General features: G+C 38.1%; 1 protein-coding gene across 1 annotated transcript in view; it reads left to right on the plus strand.

Moving 5' to 3' along the window:
* Positions 1 to 16,152, plus strand: part of PDHX (pyruvate dehydrogenase complex component X) — a 36,723-nt gene extending 20,571 nt beyond the window's left edge. The window contains exons 6-11 of the mRNA XM_082282746.1: positions 2,399 to 2,573; positions 4,000 to 4,147; positions 6,305 to 6,363; positions 9,043 to 9,201; positions 11,395 to 11,459; positions 13,451 to 16,152. Coding sequence (XP_082138872.1) covers positions 2,399 to 2,573; positions 4,000 to 4,147; positions 6,305 to 6,363; positions 9,043 to 9,201; positions 11,395 to 11,459; positions 13,451 to 13,715 — 871 coding nt within the window. The 3' untranslated portion in view covers positions 13,716 to 16,152. The remainder of the gene's footprint in view (positions 1 to 2,398; positions 2,574 to 3,999; positions 4,148 to 6,304; positions 6,364 to 9,042; positions 9,202 to 11,394; positions 11,460 to 13,450) is intronic.
* The last annotated feature ends 3,859 nt before the right edge of the window (positions 16,153 to 20,011 follow it).

Genomic DNA, 20,011 nt, shown 5'->3' on the forward strand with positions numbered 1-20,011 from the left:
AAACAGGTGTAAACGTGTGAAAGGGGAATATGAAACCTGTGAAAGGGGTTGGGTACAATAAAGAGCAGTAACTGCCACCACAGGAAGCTTGTGTCAATCCATGCATCTCTGTTGGCACCGTTGGATCCTCAGTGATTCTTAGGTGTCTGTGTAACTAACTTGCTCATATCAGGGAAAGTATGTTTTGAACACAAAGTGCTCAGTTTGCTTTCACCATTCTTTGGATTTTGGCTAACCTGAAGTGAAAAGACTACACACTTCTGTAGTAGTGGTAAGCTGAAGTGTAACAGAGTTGCCAGAATCTCCATATTCCTAATAACAGTTTGGTATGGCATATTTTTGTTTATTAAATGTTTACCAAACTCTCATACCTTTTCTGCGAAGCAGGCTGCTCTTTCATGTTTGTTACCTCCTATCTTTCTCTGGTACTGTCTTGTGTTGATAGAAATTTATAGAGTTGTTGGAAAGATGTGACCAACTCTTCTTTTTCCAGTTCTAATAAAACATCTATTTACCTGACTTGTACTTAAAACTGTTTAATTTTATCTGCTTTGATTCCTCTTCTAACTTTACTCATATTCAGGCTTTCAGTGTTGCAACTATGAGAGTCATAACACTGCTGTACCTGTTTTTCTTAATCAGTTAAATCGTGTGGAATTAGTGGGGGGAAGCTCTATTCATATGTGTGTATAACATGCATCTAAATTTTCATTTGTATGTATGTGTCTTTTGTACAATACAAGTGAGTTTCAGAAAGTTTTGAGCAAATCTTTTAATCTAAAAATAAGCTCAATTTTGGCAATACGTTTTTCAGTTAACACTCTGAAAAACACCAAAACCAGATGGTCTCTCTGATGACTGCCAAGTGAAAACCCTTAACTGATTTTTGGTACCTTCTAATATGTTAACAAAAAACTTGCATTATGTCATGCAGTTACTTTTTGTATCTCAAATTGTCATGGTAGGGAATGATTTTCATTCCATGAAATCTAATTTTTTTCCCCTGATATAGTAGGTGTGTTAAATACACTTAATTTTAAAACAAATTTTGGCTAGCATGTTAATTTGGGAAAACAAGTAACAACTTTTAATTAGGAAAAATTTTATCTTGAGCTCATTCACTTGTTTGTTTTCAATATCATTTGTTGCAGTATGTGTTGAAGGTAAGAATAAATTGAAGCAAGTCAGCAATGCGAAAAGGCATTATGTAGAGCTTTTCAATTTTCAGTTCTTTGAAAATTGAAAATTTTTTAATTTTCTCACTCAGTGCTGGAGTGCTACTTTTTAGGAAGAACTAAGAATGCATAATGTTCTGAGATTTTGTTCCTCCTATAAAAATTTAATAACTCTTGGCTGCCACTCAAGAGTAGTCTCTCAAACAGTAATCTACTGAAATTAGATAGCTTTGTTTAGTATTTATGAATTGTGTTTCAAAACCGTGGTAGGGTTGTAAGTAGTCTGATTTTTAATTTATTTTAATTTCCTCTGCCAATTTGTGTAATTAAACTTTTGTGTACATGCTGTGTCTTCATGAAATGATAGAGATTTATCTAGGGTATATGATAGAGGCTTTTCTTAGCAGATCTGGAGCATAAAGAGAGACCTACAGGAAATCTACAACTGTCTTGCCTTGCAGCTGGCAGTGGTGGTGGAAATGCAGTTATTTCTGTTCAGCCTTGTAGGTGCTGATCTTTAGCTTGTTGCTTTATGAATGCAGTGCACCTAGAGCACCCTATCGTGGCTTAGAGATGGGAGTCTCATGTCTGTCATGCTGTGCCCAGAACAGGGAGATTTTGTGGTGGTAGCTGTATCAGTATAAAATCCTAGGAGAATGCTTCAGCTTTGTTTCTCTAATGTGGTGTTAGGAAGTATGGGCCTGTATAACATTAATGCCCGACTCTCCAAATTTATGTTGGAAAGGTACAGAGAAATGAGTTATAAATCTATTACTCAGTTTTCACTTAGCACTAAGTAATTACATTAAATTCAGATTATTTCAAATATAACAGATGAAACAGCTTTTATTTGAGGCTTTATAGCCTGAATAAATATACTCTTTTGTTCAGAAGAATTGTTAATGCAAATCAAAAATCGCTTTGCACACTCAGAAGTAATGATGATGATTGTTATGCTTCTCTAACACAAATGCTTTCTGTTACTGCATATTCAGGCCCTTTTATTCATGGAAATTAATGAGAATTTACTAAAAAGATACCACAAAGGCAGCACAAAATTAATATCGTTTAATAATAATTACCTTCTTAATATTTGGTTTGACAACAGAAATTTAAATGTACAGAAGTGGCTAATTAAATAGAATAAGTGATGGAATAGTAATGCTTAGGGAATTGTTAAATAGTTTCTTTGTTGTCAATATGTCACTGTGTTTAATCACCAGGGATGCTCTCAAACTTCTGCAACAGAAGCAGAAAGGTAAACCCAGTGAATTGAAACCTGTGGTTTCTCCACCTCCTGCTGCGGTGCCTTCTCCTTCACTAGCAACAGCCATGACTTCTCCATATCCAAGGCCAGCAATTCCAGCAGTTTCCACTCCAGGACAACCTGCTGCCCTGGTAACACTCTGCTAAGATTTCAGCATTGCTACAGCTGAATAGTGCAATAGCTACTTCAGTAGCTCTGAGATTGCTAGATCTGGAGAGAGGAAGGAAACTAAGGCCACCTAGATGTCAAGCTCAGTGATGTGCAGTTTTTAGTGTGTTTCAGTGATTCTAAGGCAATGTAATTAAAACTGAAATCCTTGAAATTATGGTCTGCATACTATTTTGTGTAGCTTGCAAATTGAAGCGATGAAAAAATTTATATTGCAGGCCTTGGAGAAACTGGAATGATGATTTATTTTTCCTGTACTTGATTTGTTTGCTTTCCTGCAAGTGTAAGTGTCCATTAATGAGTTGTCAAGAAGTGAGGAAGGAAAAGGCTTCTTGGTGGTTGCCTTGGAGAGTAATTTTGCAAACTCTAGAAGCTAAATAAGTTTCTATGTTAAATTGAAGTGTTAGAATACCAGAAATTATTTTTTTAAAGAATAAATGCCCTTGCTGAAGTATACATTAGTAGAAGTTAAAAAGCTTTTGTGAAAAACATTTTCTGGCTCTAGATCTAAATTTGATGTATCTTTTTAGGCTGAAGTTTACAATGTAGCTACAATTCATAATATTCAGAAAATGCTGTCTTTTTTTTTTTTTTTGCACTGTACAAAGAACTAAAGAACACACAAGCTCAGACCCAGATCCATTACAGAATAAAATGTTTCTACAATTGCACCAGAACATACATATTGCAATTTACTGTATATTGAGTACTATTGAGTATGTACTAAGGATTCTGTGAATCCTTGTATGTTCAAGGCATATGTGCTAAAGATTAGGTATGCAAAATAATGTTTTACAGAACCATTTATTTTCTTGCTTTCTGTAGTCACAAATATTTTGAGAGATTTCTGGCAAGCTGACCTCCTTCTAGAAGGAAGTTGGCCAGTGAAACATTATTGGGTATATGTGGAAGGAGGGAGAAGAATAACAGAAAAGATGCAGTAAAACCTGTCTTAAGGAATTACTCAGGGAACTGAAAAAGCAGTAGCTTACTGAGGAAATGTTCTGTTACAATTTAAATGGAACAAAGCATGATCTGAGCAATATGCCAAATCAGGAAGATGGAATAATGCTTATAGACTCTGGCTGAAAATTAATGCCTCAATATTTGGATTTTTTTTTTAAACAGGGTTAATTCTATACTGCAAAATGGAATTATTCTGTAAAACCTGATAGTTGATCCCAGTTAACAGGAATAGACTGGAACACTCAATGGTCTTAGTCATATTAATTTCAGTAGTTGGAATGTATCACTTTTGGATACCTAGGGGATAGCTGAAGTGGGCAGGAGTCGCTGATGATAATGCATAAATGCTGGAGTACTGTTTCAGCAAAGGGGAGGTTTGTTTGCTCTCCTGATATTTAATATGCAGCATCTGATTTCTTTCAGGGCACATTCACAGAAATCCCAGCTAGCAACATCCGAAGAGTTATTGCCAAGAGATTAACGGAGTCTAAAACTACCATACCTCATGCATATGCTGCTGCTGACTGTGCCATTGATGCTGTTTTGAAATTGAGGAAAGAATTGGCCAAAGGTTAGTAGTGTGATTTACTTGAAGGTGTGGTAATACTAATGTGGTTATAGTAATACATAATTTGTCTTGTTTACATAAACTTCCCCAGGAGGTATCGATTTTGTATAGGCAGACCACTATGCAGTCAAATAATTTTTTTTCAGTATTCTGTATGTTGGACTCAAGCTGTAGTTCCTGGCAATTATTGAATTGGACAGCTTGTCAGGATACAGGAAGACAGAGGTGTTACTTTGCCAACTAATTTTCCACAATGTTCAGGCTGCATAAGCAAGTAGTGACGCTCTGTTTGGTGATGGAGACACGCAGGCATGCACCTCACAGACTAGTACTAAGTCTGTGACTTGGGTAAAAAATCTGAGGGCCTGTTATTTTATAAAGGGAAGAAACAGCAGGCTGGTTTTTCTCCTACTACACTTTTTTTTTTTAAAGACCAAAGATTAGTTCTAAAGACTGAAGACATTCATGGGAGAATATAGCTGTCTGCACAAGAGAAAAGTACATAAACAATTTCACTTGGATTCTTCTCAGTGTTGTTCTATTAGTCCTTTTTTCTGGTACCATTTGCGTAGTTTGTTCTCAATAGTTCAGCTTTGAGATGTTTCTCATCGTTACCTCATTATCACAAGAATGAAAAATGAATAACTGTAGGTCTAAGACACTTCAAGTTTTGATCTAAAGCTTCACAATTGCTGTCATGGTTTGAAAGCATGTAGGTTCAAATAGTAGCTTTCCAAAGCCATGTGAGCTCTGCATTCAGAATAACGTAGCAGGATAGTGTTAATTTACATTTTTGTTGCTGTACTGACTGAGAAACTGAGGCCAACTGTTCTGTTCTAGTGACTAGCCCGTGCTTGTTTATCTGTTTGTGTGGTCTAAAATGAAATTTGACTGGTATATTCAGATTTTCAAGATGAAGATACAGGAACTGCTTCTCCTTCCACTGGAGTTTTGAGTGACTAATTTTTAATGCAACAGTATCCAGGTCATTTTTCTACCTGGTTTTTTTTCCTAATGGTATTTTATTCAGAAGTTAATGTCAAAGACATTTTATGATGCTGATATTTTCTTTAAACAGCAGCAGTTCGTAAGGAATGAACCACAAAAGGATCTTAGGAATACTCACTTGAAATTTTTCACACCTCTCCTGCTGTTGTTGATTCTTAATGAATATTTCCTTTAAATGTAGAGGTGGAAATGCCATATGTCTTTGCATGAAATTGAATTGCAGAGATTGTCCTGGTAGATGTTTATGTTTTCTCTGATGGAAATTATGGTGTTTTCTACTACTATAAACTTCAGTGACGCAGGGTAAAATATCAGACATGGATTATTTAACTGTGTTCCTGCTCTACTACTGGACAGTGACATTTTTGCCAAGGGTTAGGAATGTAGTATGTCAATAGAAACCAGTGTATATTTGATGACCAAGATACAGGTTTTTCTGATGTGAAATTCTGTCAGCGTAGCATAGTAATTGCAAATTCCATAATGTTCTGTTGGAATGCTGTCTCTCTTCTTATACATAGATTACTAATCATGGCAAATGTTGCAGGCCAGTTATGTGGTAAGTGGATACTTGGTTTGCTCCTCTAAATTTGTGATGACTTAAGAATGTTTCACTTGATACAATTTTCTATAAATAATTTTCCCTTGCAAAAATATTTGTAAAGATATGTGTGTTATATGCCGTAAACCAGATTTGAAAATTAAGCAGTTTTGCTGCTTGATCAGTTTTGCTAACAGCAGTGATCGTGGTGGAAGGGTAATGTAGGTTTTTTTTTTTTTTAATTGCAGAAATTGTAAGCTTAACACTATGTAAATATCATGTATTTCAGGGTAATCTTACAGCATAATCTGCATTGTATCTATTGCCCCTGCTTCTGCTGCCACTCCTTTAGTTATCAGTTTCAGTCTCCTGAAACTCTCCTGAGTGTCTCTGCATGACATTTTTCTTGATGGATATGCCTTTTGTCCCAAGGGGGAAAAGGTAGTTTTCTTGCTTTTATTATTGGAGTTTGAAGATGAGTGACTTTTTGGCAATGTTTCAAAGGAGTAAATCTGCTGAATCACTGGAATCTTGTCATCACACAAATGCTGATAAATCATATGAACAATGACTGTTGTCCTTTTTTTGAATTTTTCTGTTTCTTTTTGCAGATGACATTAAAGTATCTGTAAATGATTTTATTATCAAGGCAACAGCAGTTACTCTGAAGGTAAGCAAATAATTGACTTTAAAAATACATTTTAACTGCCAAGGAGACAAGAAAAGTATTTTGTGAGCCTATGTGGAGATACAAATGTGATCATAGTAAAGCTGGTAATTCTGTATTGCTTATTGCCAGGTTTTTTAGGTTTCCAGGTAGAATTCTCTTCACTGTCTATGCTGTGAACTGTAAAAATGAGAACTTCTTAGTGAAGATCCACCTACTGCAGTTAACATCTGCAAATCTCAGTAGTTACTTTGTCAGCAGACTAAAGTAATTATCAAGATCATTCATCTAATATTAGTTGCATCTTATTTCTCTTAGTTATAAACAGACATTTATCTTTATACCAACCTTGTTATTACCTCAGGTGTATTCTGATGGCACATTCAGTGATACCTGCATTGAAGTAAAAATTCTTCTGGCAACCAGTCTTCGCTCATTGCTAGGAATTCTCATTGCCTGGATTACCTCACAGTAATATAAAAACGTTGGAAAGGATGTGAGAGCTGTTTTTCTCATTTGTGAGGATAATTTTAACTATTTAAAAGTTGAGAGAGGAAGTTATGTTTAAGGTACTGGACTATTCCTATTCCTGTGGATGTATGGAATTGAGAGAACACTGGACTGGAAAATATTTAAATGATTTCTAGCTGAACATGTACTGAAAATTAATGTATAATTTTAAGAGGTATAGTTTAATGTATAATTGCAATTTGGACAGAAAATAGACAGGATTCTAGGCAGTTTCATAAGGAAGTGCCTGAGAGAAATGTGAGGCCTTATTTAGACTGGAAAAAACTCTGCAAGTTAATACTAAAAACATTAGTTTTTAGTTAGTACATGTTAGACATGTACATAACAAGAAGCTTCTTCTAGTGGCCTAAAGAAACTTTTGTGAGGAAATGGTGACCCCCAAAATTTATCATGAACTGCTGTGAGTGTTGGATAACAGATCTCTGCACCAGAGAGCCGGTGAAAGGAACAGGAGACAGAGAGCAAGAGGTTTTGTGTTCTGTCTTCTGAGGGGTTGTTAGTTTTTGAGATGATAATAATGTTGTGTTGATATGGAAGTAATCAATAAAATTCTCTATCCTATTGCTTTGTTAGAAATCTACGCTGGCATTTGTTTGACTTTTAAAATAATACATTAAAAAAAACCAAAACAACAGATTTAACTCAGTATATAAGGAAACAAGTTCATGATCAAGCTCACATCTCAGCATTCTGTCAATATTTCAGAAAAGACTTGAGCAACTGCTTTAAAAAAATAAAACCCACTTCCACTTGCACCTCCCCCCCCTGAAATTGGGTGGTGTGAATACATCCTCAAGTTTAAATTCAGTGCAGTTTCACTGACTCTTTTCTGGGCACTCTTCAAAGAGTGTTTCGTTACTCTTTTATTTCTGAACAATGAAAATGTGTTCTTTTAGCTTTAGTGAGCTGACTGCAGCTGGTTTGGAAGTTTATAATTGTTTGGCACACACCTCAAGAAACTGCTTGTATCAGTTCTTAAACATGCAAAATTTCTCCTTCACTTAGGATATCACAAGTCCAGCTATGGGTTCTGTGTTTCAGCTTGGTCTTGCCATTTGACAGCCAGAATTTTGTGAATGGCTAGTGGGCTCACTAGATAATAGCCCAGTAGAGCAATTCTTTCTTTCTGGAACAAGGAGGGAGAAGGACGGAGGAAGGAACGAAAACTTCCAGGATTATTCTCAAGTGGTTGGGCTTTGTAACAACAGCTCCTATAGCAGCTGTCCTTTAAAAATGAATCTTTAATTGTTGAAGTGACAAATTCTTTCCCTACCATCTCTTTTGAACACCCTTATATAAAGTTATAGTTGCACAGCACCCACTTGAGGGCATCTTACTGCTGTGTAAACTGTGGGACTTCTAGAACTTTATTTAGCTTGCAAAGTAGGATACTACATACCTTTTTCTTCTTCTCTCTCTTTTCTTCTTTTTCTTTGTTTACACTATACATTTACACTATACACTGAAGAATAGGAACTGAGGGTACTGTCACACCACTTCTTCCTAGGAGTGCAGTTACTTTAGATAGATATTAGAGTCACTTTTTGATAGTGTGTCCCTCCCATACTTTTTTCTGGAATACCTTCTTCATTTCAATAAACTCAAAAAACTAAATGAAATGATCAGTAAACATCTCAATTTTAACTTAGTCCATCAAAAAAAAAAAAATCTGATGCATTTTAGGAGAACTGCTGAATAACAGTGAGTGTACCTGCAGCATCTTTTATTTGTTGAGAGTCATGCTTGAGACACCAGTGGAAAACAACACATGGGTGTAGTAGGATGTCCATTTCCACGCTTTTAAATTCAACATCCTGTGATTTATTTTGTGGGAGAAATTGCACTGCTTTGAAGCTTACATGCTGGGCCATCATAAGGTGGTATCAGTGAAGGAATTTGTAGTAATTAGTTTGGTTTTCTTTTCCTAGCAACACCAAAAAAACTTCTGTCTGTCCTGGCATTTTCAGTTTCTGATGCATACATTCATGGTTTTTGACAAAGTAAATATAAATAAAATCAGTGCAACCTAATTAACTTGGTGAATGCCTGTATGTAGCTATGTGTCTTAAAGGCATTTCCTTTTTCTTAATAACTCATTGCACTGTTATTCTTCTAACAGCTGTCTTTTTTTATTGTCTGTCTGTGTTTCAGCAAATGCCAGATGTGAATGTAACGTGGGATGGGGAAGCCTGCAGGCGGCTGCAGTCCATTGACATCTCCATTGCCGTGGCAACGGACCGAGGGCTCATTACGCCAATTATAAAAGATGTTGCTGCCAAGGGAATAAAGGAAATTGCTGCCTCTGCAAAGGTAGGTCTGAAAAGTGCAGCAGGCTGAGGAATACAGCAGCTGTATCGCTTTCTGTAGCAGAAAATGTAGCGTGACCCAGATACACATCACTAATAACAAAGGCAGTGGATCTAAAGCAGTTTCAGCATTACTTATACTTCAAAATTTGTATTAATTTTGCAACTCTCTTCATTTTTAGCTAACAATAATATCATGTTATTTAGTTGAATGGTGGCTAGACTGCTTGAAAAATAAACCTGTACAGACTTTTGCAATTCAATATAATAGTATTTCTTTAATCCTCAAGAGAAAGCTACTTAATGCTCTATCTTTAGTATTTCCAGTCTTGGGGTTTGAGATTTTGGTTTTTTGGTGTTTTTTCCCTTTCCCAGAAAATTTCTTTTGTCCGCTTTTTTTACTCTCTTTGCAGTTATATTATCAAACATATTTCTGTCTGCATTTTTTTTCAATATGCAGTTCAATTAAGGATGTAACATTAAACTCCTCAGACTAATGAGCAGTATTTTGCATAGATCAGGTGCCAGTCAGAGTGATATGTGGCAGTTGTTGCCAGATAAAGGAATGGTTTTTGGTAGGTAAAAGTACAAGGAATGGTGAAATGTCCCAACACAGGCCTTTTTTTTGTCATTTAACGAGTGCTAATCAAAAGCCTGCAGCATCTGAAGAATGCAATGGAAGCAGCTCCTAGGGCATAAAACTGTCCCCAAACTAGACACCACTGCACTTTGTAAATCCTTGCCTTTTGCAAAAAACTACAGAAATCATAATGGTCTGTGCTAACAGAGGGGAACAGCCAACAAAGGTGTAGCAGAGAAAGATGGGTCATGCCACAAAACATTCATAAATGGGTGTTTTCAAGGTTTTTCCAGTCCATATTGCTTACTTTATGCTGGATGTGTTGTTAAAACAATTCCTTTCACTAGTTGAGGAGGAAGGCCAGCTGAGATTGTTCTGGGGTTAGTGATAGAATGCCAAGAATAAAAGCACTGTTGGATGTTGGGCTTTCATTATCATCCCCAATACTGTGCAGTATTGCAAACCTCTGCTACCACAATCAATGTCCTGCAGTTCCTGTGATGGAAATGCAGGCTTGTGTTACATTCGGTGGGGTGATGACAGTGAGCATTCCCCTTGCCTTTCCAATGGAATGTGTGTGTCACACTGCTCCCTCTAAGAGACACTGGGTCACATAGATTGCAGGTGTCCACACCAACATCATTTTGCTTTTCAGCTTCCTCACTGGATTACTGAAATAAATACATACCTGACATGCACATACACACTGTAACTGCAGCTGCTCCTCTATCAGTCTTCCTGTAGTTTGGCAGGCACTTTCTTTGTGTAATTGCTTATATATCCCCTTCTGCTGTAGGATAATTTTAACTTCTTTCCAGGTCATGTGCATCCAGGCACCATATTTTCATCATTCAAATAATGCAATTGCACAAATGCATCACGCTTATATTGACCCTGTTGTGTGAATGCTGTTCCCATGGCTATTGTCTTCTGGTTCACCAATTACTCAGAGATGAATAAAAGCCTAAATTAAAGCTCAGTGTATCCTTGTAACTTTGACATGCTTATTATGAATGTTAAAGTTTTGTACAACTCTGTGATCTTATCTTGGAACATAGCATGAACTTTTTGGGCTGTATTTGAACATTTCTTCTGTTGAATTTTAAAGAAAAGTCTCAAATGAAATGGAGATCACAGAAGGAGTGGCCTTAAAGGCACCCTTCAAAAGGTAGTTGAATGTTTAGCTGGAAGAAATACATTCTATCTGGTAGAAAGTTCTGAAATGGTACATGTCAGTTTCTTTAAACAAATATTTCTTTAAGCAGGAAAACTGTGAACTTACCAGTATTTTGCTAGACAATTTAAAAACACCCGGGAAAATGGTGGTTCCATTGTAAAACCTGGAACAATATTTGTAAGGTGAGAGAACAGCTTTTATTGAACAGCCAATATTGGTAGGAAAATGAAGTTTTGTGCCCTAGTCTCTCTGCCAAATCACTGCAGATACAACAAAAGTGTTGCTGAGGTGCTTCCCTAAATTCAAAAGCAGGTGACTTTTGCTGACTTAATGTCTGTACGGTACTTAAAATGTCTTACTGAAAAAAAAAAGAATTAGTCTATTACAACACACTAATTTCTTTCTTTTCTCTGCCTGTTTTCTTCTTTCATTTTCTTCAGGCTCTAGCAAAGAAGGCTAGAGATGGAAAACTGTTACCAGAAGAGTACCAGGGAGGATCTTTCAGGTAAATACAACATGGGTTCAGAACTGTTTTATCCTCAGCTATTCCACTGTCTTTTAATGCATTGCTTTTAAAATCTTGCTCTGTTTAGGATGAAACTCCATGTGATGATTCTGAGGGCCAAAACTAGACTGTTTTGTATCAGGGGGAAACAATTACCTTGGTGAACCAGGTGAAATGAACCAAGTTCATTTCATCTGTACTTGGCACTGGGGATGCCACACCTTGAGTCCTGTGTTCAGTTTTGGCCAATTCCCACAAGAAAGACATTGAGGTGCTGGAACGTGTCCAGAGAAGGGCAGTGATGCTGGAGAAGGGTCTGGAGCACAGGTCTTGTGAGGAATAGCTCAGGAAACTGGGATTGTTTAGTCTGGAGAAAAGGAGGCTCAGGGGGACCTTATCACTGTTCTCTTTCTGCCTGAAAGGAGTGTAGTTAATAGCGAGATGTGGGTTGGTTTATTCTCCTAGATAATAAGAGGAGGAAAGGAAATGGCCTCAAGTTGCACCAGGGGAAGTTTAGATTGGATATTAGGAAAAAAAACATGAAATGGATTGACAAGCATTGGAACAGGCTGTCTAGGGAAGTGGTTGAGTCACCATCCCTGGAAGTGTTCAAAAAGCAGGTGGATGTGACACTTAAGGACATGGTGTAGTGGTGAACATGGTGGTAGTGCTGTCTGATGGTTGGAGTTGATCTTAGAAGTCTTTTCCACCCTTAATGGTTCTGTGATTCTCTGATGCCAGCACTGGATGCAGCACTCCAGGTGGAGTCTCAGAGTAGCAGAATAGAGGGGCAGAATTATTGCCCTTGACCTGCTGGCCACACCACTTCTGATGCAGCCCAGGATATGGTTTGCTTCCTGAGCTGCAAGTGTGCACTGCTGCCTCAGGACCTGCTTTTCATCCACCAGCACCCCCAAGTCCATCTCAGCAGGGCTGATCTTGATTGGTTCATCCCCCAGCCTGTGTTGATATTGGGGGTTGGTTGCTCTGGCCCTGGTGCAGCACCTTCCAATTGGCCTTGTTGAATCTCATGAGCCCAATTCTTGAGCCTGTCTGGGTCCCTCTGGATGGCATCCCATCCCTCAGGTTTGTCAGCAGCACCACTCAGCTTGGTGCAGATTTGTTGAGGGTATACTTGAACCCTTTGTCAGTGTCACTGCTGAAGACATGAAACAGCACTGTCCCAATACGGCCCCGTGAGGGACACAACTTGGCACGAACGTCCATCAGTAGGTTGCCCAGAGAGGTGGTGGATGCCCCATCCCAGAAACATTCAAAGTCAGGTTGGACAGGGCTCTGAATGGCCTGATCTAGTTGAAGAAGCTTGTTGCAGTGGAAGCTGGACTAGATGACCTTTAAAAGTCCCTTCCAACCCAAACTCTTCCATGATTCTGTGCTGTTTAATCGTTTTTCCACTCTTTGCCGTAACTATAACCAGAAAGGAGGAGATGGTAGGCCAGCTTTCTCCATAGACAACTTGTCACAAAAGAGTCCAAGCCTTTCCTAATACACCACTTCACAGGTGGTGACACGGACGGAAGTGTTTGAGGGAGAAAGGCACAATGAGGCTTTCATGTGCCTGAGTGATACTTGGATGCCCAAATTTTATCACTTACTGGATACCAGCAGCCATTGTAACTTGCAGTTGTGAAGTTCAGTCTAAAAGGCATTTGACTTGGAACAGGGACAGGCAAAATATATTTAAAGATACTGCTTTACTGGCCTACTTTCTGGCTTCAGTGTGTGCAGTGCAAGAATATATTGCTGTAAAGAAATGGGACTTCTAAAAAGGTGCGTTATTTTTAATTGCAAAAATTCCAAACCCTTGAGAGTGTGAATGTGCTCAACTAAAAACAGTTCATATCTATTTTTAACTTAATAGGTTTTGCCTTGGAGGGGATTTAAATCATAGTAGTTGTTGAATATAGATAATTTCTTGTAGGGAATACGTAATTTCTGATGTTACTGAAACTCTTTTCTGTTCTATTCAGTATCTCCAATCTGGGCATGTTTGGCATCAGTGATTTCACAGCAGTCATAAACCCTCCTCAGGCCTGCATCCTCGCTGTGGGACGAGCAAGACCAGAGCTCAAGATTGTAGAAGATGAAGAAGGGAATGAGAAACTTGAACAGCATCAACTCATGACAGTGACTCTTTCAAGTGATGGTCGAGTGGTGGATGATGAACTGGCTTCAAAGTTTCTGGAGACCTTGAAAGCCAATATAGAGAATCCAATACGACTGGCCTTAAATTAAACTTGGTGAAGATTGCTTCCTGTTTTGACAACATAGATAACTATTATATACTTAGGGTTGTTTTTCTGTAAAGAGGAGTAAATAGCTGGAGATGGACAGTTAAAAATATTTAATTTATGAATTAATGTGAAGCACCCATGCTTTTAGTCTTCTGTAATAACCAGGTTTTATACTGTAAAGCTAAAAGACTGTAAAGTTAACATACCACGATTCTTTAAACACACAGTACCAATGGCCCATGTTTGCATAGGAAAGTCAATCTCATCTGTAAAATAAACTCAATAAAACTTTATGAAATATAAAAGGGAATAATAGAATAATTTGGGTTGGAAGGGACCTTTAAAGGTCATTTTGTCAAGCTCCTCCTGCAGTGAGCAGGGACATCTGAGCCCCATCCACCCTGACCTTGAATGTTTCCAGGGATGGGTGATCTTCTGCCTCTCTGGGGAACCTATTCCTGTTTTTCACCACCCTCATTGTAAAAATCTTCCTTATATCTAGTTTGAATCTACCCACTTTCAGTTTAAAACCATCACCTCTTCTCCTACTGCAACAGGCCCTGCTAAAAAGTTTGTTCCAATCTTTCTTAGAAGCCTCCTTTAAGTATTGAAAAAACCACAAGTTAATTGTGCAAGCAGTGTTCTCATAGAGGTCCCAATATAAGTGGTCAAATTTTGCTGATTAATGGTGTTCTTTGCATGGATGGAATGTAGATGTAAGTAGAAAGTGTTTCATCATCAGTGTATATTGAAATGTAACTGGGAGGCTCAAGTGCAGTGGCCTGAAGTTTAAATTAACAGAATTAGATTGGTATCTTTCTTACCTATAAATATGGAACCACATATTGCATGTAAATGTTAGGAAATAACTGTGTTTACAGGACCTCATGAGAATATAAATTGTCAGTAGAATTATGGGAGTTTGTCTTATTCTGGTTTGTGCAAGTGCTTTTTCCTAATGATTTGTAGGAATGAATTATGGCTGCAGCTCACCAAGTAAAACAGCTAATTGCAAGACAACCTTTACTTAACACTGAGTTGAGAGTTTTTGCTAAATGAGTTTGCTTCTTTTTCTTCTTCTGATATCATGAATTTCATGAAGTATTAATCTGACTGTAGGGAGAGATTTTGATTAGAAGATCTAGTTTACTGTGCAGGAGTGGACATAGCTGCTCTCTATTTCCAAGAGTTTCTTCCTGATAAACCATATTAAAGATTGGGTCCTGAGGATTAATTTGCAATTTGAAATGGTTAACTTTCAGTTTTTCCAAAGCTGTTTGTCAACCTCATACTACTGTGAAAAGACCGATGTCTGGGTTGTCCTTAATGTACAAGAAGCTCTCGTTATTTGCTGAATCTGCGCTGCCCAAGAGATTCCGCAGGGCGATTCACGGTGTGCTTTCCTGCTTTTCACTTGTGCACGCGTCGCTGCCGTGGTGCTGTGTGTTGCCCGGCCCCCCTCGGCCGTGCTCCCGGGGGTGAGGGCTGCGTGGCTGCTCTGCGCCGCTCGCGTTCCGCGTGGAGCGCGTTCCCTTCGTGCTTCGAGTGCCTTCCCTGCGCTCCCGGAGCCGCTGCAAGGCGCTGTTGCACGTAAGTATGGCATGTGTGTCCCGTCTCACCCTTGTGGGTGCTCGCATCCCTTGTGCTGTCCCAGCAGGCAAGGCAGCTTCCCCAGGTTAAATAAACCTTTGTAGCTTTGGAACTGGGCAAGGCTAATACAGGCTTGAATTCCAATTTCTTTACACCTGCCTGCTTGCCAGCATTGTAATTTGAGGTGGATATGATTTGTCAGTCATCAGCCTGTGAAGGAAATGTGTGGAATTTAGACAAGTGATAGCAGTCAGATCTCCTTAATTCAGAGGAAATGTACCCTTTGGCAACATCTACCACTTAAGCAGAAGTGAGACAACAAATACCTGCCCATACAGATTCAAATTTAACATTTAGTATCTTCTTGATGATTTGGGATAGGGATAATGGGTAAAATGGCCAGAAAGTGAGTAATTTGTAATGGGTATGCTTACTTTTGAAGCAAATTTGCCTCAAAATTTTCACAGTTGAAAAATTCAGCTTTTTGTGTTTTATTCTTTCAAATGTCTTCTGTCGGCCTATTCTTTACATACCAAAGCAAGAAATGCAATGAAGACATCTACTTTCTTGAGTAATTTAAAAAACCATAAAAATGAAGGAGTATACTAATATGTGCTGGAAATGTGTGCCTTTAGGATACTTACTATCTTTGTATCATTTCCCATTGCAGGAAGCATGATTAGGAAAAAAATAAAGGGTAGCTATTTTGGACTTTGTTGGCAAATCTTGAACTGTGTGTCACGCTTTAATCCCTAAATGCAATGTCAGAATATTTGACTTTTAGGTTGTTTTCTTTTTTTTTTTTCCCCTGCAATCGACTCCTTATGAAATAAAATTTCTTTAATTTATCTTCCTGCTTGATGCTGTGTTCTGCACCTCAAAATGCAGTTGGCCCTTTTGGCTGCCAGGGCACACTGCTGACTCATATACAATGATGTTCTATTCTGTTTGTCCCTAAAATGTTGAAGGCATAGACAGCAGATTCCTCTAAGCCAGTGTAGCAGTTACATCCATAATTGATTAAACAGGAAAAAATCTTAAAAGGTGAAAGTGTCTTTCAGCATGTTCTTAGTTAAGAATAAGTTTTAAACTTGCAACCTCTTGGGATTTCTTTGTCTGTAGTCATGCTTGAGTGAAGTAGGAAGATGTTAACAGTAGCCTGCTAGAGATGTGTAGAAACATGTTCCAAGAAATATAGAAACTTAGGATTTGGGTGAAATCACATGTTGATTAACTGGGGTGAAAATCATTTACTGGAAACTTGACAGGCTACTTTGCATGTTTACTTTACAAAATCTGCATCTTTCATCTGTATCAGTGAAAAAACATCATTGTTTGCTTGAACTCAGTTTGCGCTCCTTCACTTTTACGTCAATTTTGTTTTAACACATAGGTGTCATGGTACCTAATTATTCAGATACAATAACCATACTGTTCTTCCCTTTCTCCATAATAATGGCCCTGCCTGTCAAGTTAAACATTTGTGTCATTATGAGAAAATAACTAGCTGGAAAATTACAGGCATTTCTGTTTGTTCGGTACCTGTACTAAGGAAAATGATTCATGCTACGTTAATGAATACCACTATTTATCTCCTTAAAAGATAAGAGAACAAGAGAATATTCCTTTTCATACTTTGGAAGTTTCTCTCGTGGCTTAGACCTAGATAGGAAGAAAGGGCAGCTGTGAACGTTTTTATTTCTACTCACTGTTGTCTGAAGAATGTAGTGACTTGTTAGAGCAGCAGATCTCTCCTGCAGTTTCATGATTTTTGCATTGTCTATGTAATGTGCATTCAGCACACTATTCACTTCACTTTGCAGGGATCCAAGCAATTGAAGGATACTCTGCATTGACCTAATCATCAACTAATTCCTGTTTCAGTTGCCTATTTTAAGAAATAATTATGTTTCATTTTGCAGCTTTGGTACACTTTTAATTTCTTTTCTTTCCACGGAGGCCGTTTGCTTGTGCAGATGCTTGTACTTGCTGTGTCATGTCCCAGTCTGCATTAGCAGCATGCACTGACTTTCTGGAGGTTTCAGCAGACAGCAACATGCTGTTTCCTCCTCCTTGCCTGGAGAATAGGAACTACCACAGATCCCTGGGTTGATCAGGAAAATAACTCTTCTTACACTCTTCTGAAGTTTGAAACTTCTGGCTTACGGTGTGAATTTCAACCCGATATTCTGAGTGCAGTATGTTACTTACTTGCTCATTCTAGGAAGGAATTCTACAGCACCTTTACTATTCACTTGGAAGTACAAACAATGCACAGATTCAAATGAAAGTAACATTAAAATTGTCCCCCCCCCCCCCCCCCGCCAAGAGTATTTAGAGAGAGAACTAATTTGCAGTTACTTTGGAGTCAATTCAGAATCTAATTGGTTGTGCCCAGAGAAATTCATCTGATGTTTTAACACCTTGTGTTTCCCTGTTGACTAATATAGAGGAATTACAGATTTTTCAGGTAGGTTTGGAGTCTTTTCTCTGTCCATTCATATTTTGAACCTACAGTAACAATCACACTCTTCAAAGCAGGTGGTGTCTTACTAAAGCTCATAACAAGGGCTAACGATTCTGAGTGACTCCCAGGCTGGAGCAGAAGAAACGTTTCAGGATATGCAAAGTTATCCGAAACAATGCTCTAAGGTACCTCCTTGGCTGTTATCCATATGTATTTGTATGCCCTCTGACAGCTGCAGACAGAGGCCACAGAGGCTCAAGGCCCTCTTACTGAAATGGATAATACTCATAGGAGTGATTATTGAAATTCATCTGTCAGAGCTGTCTCAAATATTATTCACATGGCTTAATTTTTAAGTGCAGTCTGAGCTGAGAGAGGCACTTTAGCCAAAGACTACATTTAAGCAGTTGCAGGAAGACATCTTTAATTTTGAAGACAATCCCTATTCTAGAGGGTAGAAAAGATGAAAGAAAGTCAAAAGAAAGTAGTCATTTGCACCTGTACTTGAACAGCATTATTTTTATGGTATTTTATCTATTTTATTCATTATGAAGGAGTGCCTGGATTTCTTTAAGCTGTAAAGTATAAGCAGATGATCTCTGTCTATGTAATTGTCATGGGCAAACTCTGAAGGAAATAATACTTCAAAACTTTAATATTCCATAATGCATTTAGAAAGGGAATTTTACTTCTTGGACCTCCTTTTAAAGGAACTGCATAATTCCCATGTGCACGTGCAGGCCCATGTACAATCTCTGTATGTGCAGAGATGGGCTGGTAAAGACCATCTGCTGCTTTTTCAACCATGTTTGTTAAAGCCTTTCAGGTTTGGGCTACAGGATGAACAGGGACAGGCTTCTGAATTCCCCTGCTGAGACTTCAACATTTCTGCTTTAATGTTCTTGTTTCGATGTGGTGTGTACAGGTACCACACTGGGGGAGGCCTGAGAGAAACCTGCCCTGATTACATTGGAAGAGAGTAATTGCAACATCGCATCTGTTGCTCAAACATGAGTGATAAGACAGGTGCAATGATAGCTGGGAGCAAATACTCTTGGCTAAGAGAGATACTCTGAAGAATCTGTGAAGCAATCTGGGTGAGAAAGCAGCCTTCCCTTGTACCTACCTCAGTATAGTATTTTGGGGGCTGCAGAGGCAGAAAGAGTTGTCTTGTGTGTGAATAATTTGTCCGATGCACTTGAAGAGGTTTTAAGCTTTATTTTTTGTTAAATAATAAAAATTCTACTGACCAAGTAAAACATGCAATTGTTGCAGAGTACTTAACTTACAGATAATTCTAACAGTCCAAAAAGGGATATTCTGGAAAACATATGGTATTGGGACTGATTTAGACATAGGCTAAGCCATTATTTTTCCCTGTGCTTTTCTAAGCCTGAGTCCAGTTTAATTTTTAAGCTGTCCTCCTGTGGATGTGCACTATATACAGCTCAGTAGTGTGTCTCTGTGTATACCATTTAAATCAAACTAGTCATGGATGGTAATTGACAATTTACTTTTAATTTCGGAATTGAGGCATCAATGCCACAGGAAATTCCATCTCTAAAATAACAACAAGCAAAACAAACAAAAAACCAACCAGCCAACCAAAATCCCTCTCTTGAATAGCTATAATGCTCCACTGAGACAACAGGTTGCCTAACTAGTGACAGAAAGTGACATTAGGACAGGAAAACAGTAACTGTGGAGACCTCAGTGACAATAAAACTCTGGATTCTTGCAAACCTAAAGACTGGGCAGATGGGGAGTGTTTGTTTTGTTTTTTTTTTCAGTTTTTAGATTAATTAAATGCAGAAAAATGTGGCTTGGTAAGAAGTGAAAACTTTTTTTCCCATAGCAACCACAAGTCCTAATTAAAAGTTCTGGAATATGTTCTTTTGACTCTGGAAGTTTTAAGGTTTCTTCTGAAGTTCTTGTGGTATTAAAAATAATTGTTTTCATGTGGTTTGCCATTATTTTTGTGGTAATTTAGAATGCTTGGCTGGAGTTTCATAAGTGAAGAACAGATTCAACAACCATAGATTGCAATTTTCTTTGCTTGAAGTATGCAACTGCTAAGCAAGTGTTCTGAAGTAGGTGCCCCTGTCACCAATAGTAGGAAATGTAAAGATGGCCTTTTTGTAGGCTCTCAACCACGTGAGAACAGTATCTAATTTTCTTTTTTACCAATTTCCTTTTTTTTCCCCCAGTTAAAATTAGTTTCAATGTACTGAAATAATTGA

The sequence above is a fragment of the Coloeus monedula genome (assembly GCF_965178545.1).
Source record: "Coloeus monedula genome assembly, chromosome: 6".
NCBI lineage: Eukaryota > Metazoa > Chordata > Aves > Passeriformes > Corvidae > Coloeus > Coloeus monedula.